Source organism: Melozone crissalis, unplaced genomic scaffold (assembly GCF_028551555.1).
Source record: "Melozone crissalis strain CALT ecotype California unplaced genomic scaffold, PUWL_Pcris_2 ptg000006l_1, whole genome shotgun sequence".
In the NCBI taxonomy this organism is placed as follows: Eukaryota; Metazoa; Chordata; class Aves; order Passeriformes; family Passerellidae; genus Melozone; species Melozone crissalis.
Window position 1 is genome coordinate 25646912 of NW_026535784.1, and position 6692 is coordinate 25653603.

At 41.6% G+C, this 6692-nt stretch overlaps 1 protein-coding gene across 4 annotated transcripts in view; it reads left to right on the forward strand.

The window, feature by feature from the left end:
* The window catches only part of FAT1 (FAT atypical cadherin 1), a 101249-nt gene extending 99508 nt beyond the window's left edge, over positions 1–1741 (forward strand). For all 4 annotated transcript variants that reach the window (XM_054290683.1, XM_054290699.1, XM_054290691.1 and 1 more), the window contains one exon: positions 42–1741. In XM_054290683.1, the coding sequence (XP_054146658.1) occupies positions 42–664 (623 nt within the window). In that variant the 3' untranslated portion in view covers positions 665–1741. The remainder of the gene's footprint in view (positions 1–41) is intronic.
* Positions 1742–6692: the final 4951 nt, after the last annotated feature.

Consider the following 6692-nt stretch of genomic DNA (forward strand, 5'->3'; position numbering starts at 1 on the left):
CAAGACAATAATACTATTTTTTTCTTTAATTAACTTTTCAGGTTATCACTGGGATACATCAGATTGGATGCCAAGTGTTCAGTTGCCAGGTATCCAAGAGTATCCAAATTACGAAGTGGTGGAGGAGTCAGCTCCCCTCTACACAGATCCAAATGCCATCGATACAGACTATTACCCTGGTGGTTATGACATAGAGAGTGATTTTCCACCTCCACCTGATGATTTCCATGCACCCGATGAGCTTCCACCATTACCACCTGAATACAGCGACCAGTTTGAGTCAATACAGCCACCCAGAGACATGCCAGCCGTAGGTAGCTTGGGTTCTTCCACAAGGAGCAGGCAGAGATTTAACCTTAACCAGTACCTTCCCCATCACTACCCTGCAGACATGTCAGAACCTCAGACCGCCCCCGGCGGCGGCGGCAGCTACAGAGAGCCGTACGCTCCGTACTCGCTGGGGTTCAATCCAGACTTTGAGGCACCCCCTGCAGACAACATGTCCATGTCTGTGTACGCTTCCACAGCCTCCTGCTCGGATGTGTCGGCATGCTGTGAAATGGAGTCTGAAGTCATGATGAGTGACTATGAGAGTGGAGACGATGCTCACTTCGAAGATGTGAAAATTCCTCCGCTTGATTCCCAGCAACATACAGAAGTCTGACACACTCAACAAAAGTGCCTGGACTCTAACAAACTTTATCAAATCTAGTACAATTTTCAAGAGCTTTTTTATTTTTTCTTTTTTTTTTTCCCAACCACGGTGAATGCTTTTGTTTCGGTGAGCTAAACTGGCATGGCAGCATTGGATCATGCAATTCATTTCACTAAATGAACCTCTTTCCATTTCCTGACCTACTGTATTTGGAAAGTTCTAAGATTTCCATTGGCTGTGCCATTTCTGAACATCCTTTATGTACTTACATTTTCTATGTTAAAAAAAATCACGTACCACTTCTCCATGTTAGCATGATGCGTATATTTATATAGTTCTAATGCAATTAATTTTCTCCTATTTTTTGTAAATTTTATGTACAGTTTTGATTTTAATAGTTTTAACTAGATTTTGTAGATATTTTGTGAATTTGTTTTCCACTGAAACTAGTGGTGTTAGTGTGCCATTAAAAATGAGCACCCTGACTTATAATCAGGGCATCACTTGTATGTATTCCCCTGAAAACTAAGGTTTGACATTTCATTGTAAAACATGCAACATATTCACACAATTTCAATTGTACATACATTAGGTCTGATATTTTTCTGGGTCAGCTATATGGAAATGTCTTAAATGGGTTGCTGTATTTTAGAACTGTAAACATTTTTTTCCCTTCTTGGAAAGTGTGTTGGGGACCCTCTGCATACCAGTTTAGAACCAAAACCACCATGACACAGTTTTTATAGTGTCTGTATATTTGTGATCCAATGGTCTTGTAAAGGTTTTTACTGAAAATTACCATTAGCCAGTCTTTCTTACTGACAATAAATTATTAATAAAATACTTTAGCTTTGCTCTGTGTATCTCTATTATATAATATACCATTGACAAAGCATTCAGTGCAGCATTTTTTAAGTCTGTATATGTTTTGTACTGTATTAAGTTACTTGCTCCAAGCAACTCCTTTTCCTCTCCTCTGAAATCAGCCTGCAGCTGTGTTAGAGATGCTCACAAGATGGCAGTGTGTGTCTGCTTAATGGTGTTTTTAAAAGTAATCGGGCCAGCCTGAATAAAGATTGATGGGTATCAAACTGCAGCAGCCTTCTCGGTAGTTTGCATTTTTCTTTAAACATATAATATCAGCTATGTAAGTTGCTGAATATTTTTTCTCAAGTCACAAAAATATATACAAAGAAAATCCCCAAGATCTTTAAAGCAATTTCTCCCCTCCTTTGTCACCTGAATACTTACTTTCATGACTAGTTACCCCTTGATGGTGCACCTGCATGCTGAAATGGCCATGCCATTGTCTGACTTTGTGCTAAATAGTTGGTGGTTTCCTGCAATTATGTTTCAGTTGCAGTTTCTTACATTAAGTTCACACTAGAATTTCACCTTGAAGAAGTAAAGGTGGAATATTGTTTTCCTGTGTATTATCCAGCTGCTTTTCTGACTAGAAAAAAACAAAGCCTTTAACAGAGTTCTCTAGCATAAATTTGGCCTGATGGTAAGCTAAAGGAATAACGTAACTGTCTTCTGCCTCTTGCTTGAGGGATGCTTTTTAAGTTCAGAACAGATTTCTTGGCACATTAGTGAATTTTTAATATAGCCTGGAATCCTTTCAGCTCCACCTCCATTTTGTTCCTACTGTCATAAAGTTCTGTAGCCTAGGAATATACAATATTAGATTCTCCCCCATCATGAGAGCTAAGCCTCAGCCTTCTACCATCTAGGGGAACAGGGTACTGTATTTGGAGTGCTATTTATATACAAAATGGAACAACTCCCAGCTTGGCAGCTGTATAATGGAAATTGGGTGGATTACAGGGCACAGCCAGGCACTGACATTCCTGTGTTAATTTGCCTATATACAGGTTAAGGATCCCATGACTTATGTAAAAAGACTAAAAAAGTAATTTTAAACCCACATTCTGGCTGTGCACTGCAATATTCACCCTGATAACTAAGAGCATTTTGTACATCAGACTGTTAGAATGTTCTTAATTAATAGCTTTAGAAGAATCTTACAGGTAACTGTAAGCAGAGGGTGTCACACACTGTAGTAGTTCACATCACTGCTTAAGGCCCATCTTGAGTGAGAAAGGTTAAACTTACTGGAAGTTTTGCTCAAGATTTCTTAATATCTGCTGCCTGGTAGGAATGACTCTTAGGTGACAGCAAGAGGAAGATGCTGCACAAATTTGCATCATTTCTCAGTTGATAAGGATTCCCAGAAAAGATGAAAACCTGCCCTACAAATGCATTTTATAAAGTTACTCATTTACAGAAGGGTTTGAAGACAGTTTTTTAAAATTGAGACGTGAAGAACAGGAATATCAACATTTAAATATACTTTTATTTGTAGTACTGCAAACTGAAGGCTAACACAGAGCATCCAAACTAAAAAGGAGCAATGTCACATTATTCTACAATGAAATTCCCTGTCAGTGTAAGAGAATGCTTTGTTGAAAGTATTAGAATATATATACATATATGTACATATACGTATTTTTTTACGTTTTCACAAGAATAGTGGTGCTAGGCAACACACAACACCAGGGTTATACTTCACAGCAGAAAACAAGGCTGCATCATAAGGCGCACTTATGGAAATAGCAGGCATTTTCAACTCCACAGCTTTCAACAGCTTTGTTGTTGGTGTGTAAAGCAAGGACACATTGGACAAATGCTCCCTTTGTGGGGAGCTCTTACTGCCTAATTCAGGCCCAGTAAGTGCAATCAAACCTATTTTCCCACACAGAGCTACAGCAATACACCAGATGAAGCTGGTGACATTTTAAACCCAATTAAAACTGATACAGCAGAGCTTAGCTGTTTGACTCAACAGTAGTCCGGCACATTCAGAAACACTGCCCATGTGATTTACTTTACAAGCCAAACATTTTAAAGTTGGGGATTTCAGTGAAGTCACACATTCACTATACCACTGTTGTATCTGTCCTCATGTCACAGCAAGAGGTTTAAGTTGAGATGTAGTTTCATGTGCTGCAATTTGTGCCCATTCCAAAGGGTACCACTGAGAAGAGCCTCTCTGTCTTTACAGCTTCACATCAGGTATTTATAAACAGCATCAAGTTCCCCACTGAGCCTTCTTTTTTCCTCAGATTGATCAGCCTCAGTTCTCTCAGTCTCTCACCTGAAAGCAGCTCCAGTCTCTTAATCATCTTAGCAGCCCTTTGCTGAACTGTAGTTAAGGCCCCCATGGAAGTATTTTTTTTCTATTTTAAAACATTTACGAGCTAGTAGAACTTAAAGTTTTATTGAGCAGATTTGAGTCAAGCTCATTGCATTCTACATTTTGAATGAATGAAATGTCACTTAGTCTTGAAGCAGAGAACAAACCGCAATTCTACCTGATTAAGAGTAATTGAGGCAGAAACAACAACAGACAACCCTATGAAACTTCTTTTATTCAATATTTAACAGTCCTGGTCTGAGAACTCCAGGATGCAGACATATACACTTAGTAGAAGGAACGTGACCAGAGTACCAGATTTGGGCTCCTTGCCCAAGGATATTTACTCAGATGTTTTTTCCACTGTTCCTGTTCTACCCATGGCCTCCATGAAACAAGTAGTCCCAAGAAACCACAGCAGAGTTCTTGCACTGCCCAAGGGATGAATCCAGCCCTTGGTGGATCCCACAAATCTGAATCCACTCAAGCCAAAGAAGATATGGAATCTGTCTCTAACTGCAAGCTCCATTTTGAGGTGGAGGGGTAAGAAGAAATGCTCTATTTCCACTTTGAATCTGCCTGTTAAGCCCTTGAAGAAAGAGAACTGCGGGAATTAGTCTGTGTTGTATGAAGGGGTCATGACTGACACCTGTCTGCAGACAGACCATTGCTGAATATGTTCACAAAGTGCCTCGCATGACTCCTGACTCCTCTTTGCCCTGGAGAAGCAATGCTGATTGCCTTGAATCACCTTCCTGAGCCTTTAGCACAGCTTCTAGGATGATCTCTTCCATGACTTTCCCAGACACAGAGGTGAGGCTGACAGGTTGGTCTTTCCCAGGATCCTTCTTTCTATCCTTTCTAAAGATGAGCACTATTGTTTCCCTTTTTCTAGTCACCTGGGACTTGAACTCACTGCCATGCCTTTTTAAATGCCATGGAAAATGCCTTGGCAACCACATCAGCCAATTCCCTCAGGACTCTGGGATGTACCTCATTTGGTCCTACAGACTTTAATACATTCAGGTTCCTCAGAAGATCATGAACTTGATCTTTACTTACAGTTGGAGGGGCTTTGCTCCTCCAGTCTCCATCCTGCTGTCCATCCTCTTGAGAGGTGTAAGAAAACAGGTTTTCATTGGAGACTGAGACAAAAATGCTCTTGAGTAACCCAGCCTTTTCCTCATCCTTTTGTGCTGGACTGACTGTGTCAATGGACAAGGCAAGAGCTACAGCTGTCATTTTTCTGGATTTCTGTAAAGCCTTTGACAGGGCCCCCACCAAATCTGTCTATATTGGAGAGAGATGGATTTGATGGGTGGGCTGTTAGGTGGATAAGGAATTGGTTGGATGGTCACATCCAGAGGGTTGTGGTCAACAGCTCAGAGTCATGAAGGACATTAGAAGTGGTGTCCCTCAGGGGCCCATACTGGGACCAGTGCTATTTAATATTTAAGTAATAAATAATAATGCAATACTTAACATTCAATAACACTTTATATTTAAATATTTTAATATTAATTATTTAAGAATATTATTAATATTTTCATGACATGGATAAAGGGACCAAGTTCACTCTCAGAAAGCTGAGTGGTGCTGTTCACACACCTGAGGGATGGGATGCCATCCAGAGGGACCTGGACAAGTTCCAGAAGTGGAGCCCTAGGAATTTCATGAGGTTTAAGAAGACCAAGTGCAAGGTGCTGCACTTGGGTCTGGGCAACCCCCAGTATCAACACAGCTGGGTGGGGATGAACAGATCAAGAGCAGCCCTACCAAGAAGGACTTGGGGGTGCTGGGGGATCAGAAGCTGGATATGAGCCATCCATGTATGCACCTGTAGCCCAGGAAGCTACACAGGTCCTGGGCTGCATCCAAAGCAGCGTGGGCAGCAGGGCAAGGGAGGGTATTCTGCCCCTCTGCTGTGCTCTGGTGAGACTCTCCCTGTGTCCAGCTCTGGGGTCCAAAACACATGAAGGACTTCAGCCTGCTGGAGCAAGTCCAGAGGAAGCCACCAATTTGATCAGAGGGATGGAGCACCTCTTCTATGAGGAAAGGCTGAGAGAATTTGGATTGTTTAGCCTGTAAAAAGAGAAGGCTTTGGGGTGACCTATCTAAGGTCTTCCAGCACCTGAAGGGGGCCTACAAGGAAGATGGAGAGAGACTATTTACAAGACCCCGTAGTGACAAGACAAGAGGAAGTGGCTTCAAATTGAAAGAGAGTAGGCTTAGATTAATTATTAGAAAACAATTTTATTTTCTTTTCCTACTGTGAGTATGATAACAGACTGGAAGGGGTTGTCCAGAGAAGTTGTGGATGCCCCATGTCTGGATGTGTTCAAAGCCAGACTGGATGGGCTCTGAGCAACCTGGTCTAGTGAAAAGTGTCCCAGCCCATGGCAAGGGCTTGTAACTGGATTATCTTTTAGGTGTCTTCCAACCCAAACCATTCTATCAATCATTCTATTCTATTCCCAAGCACTGTCTGGATCACTGCTCTGCACGCATCATCTGTGAACATCCGCACCAAGGTACCTGCAGGCTCCACACGAGGAGTCACACGTTTCACTGAAAGCTCTGCGCACACTCCACGCATGTCAGACGACAAAGAGGGGGGTGCCTCAATTTCTTTTCATAGCTCTTGCCAATTTTTAGTATTAAATGGCTTTCAAGCCCACACAAGCCTTCATAAAAATACTAAATAGGGAAAGCCCCCATTAAACCAAGCATGCTGAAGCAGACATAAATTCTGGCAGCATTATTCTTTCTTCCACAGCTGCACTAGGGTTGAATAAAAATCAGAGAAGCACAGTGCAATATCCAATGAAATTGCAAAGCAGG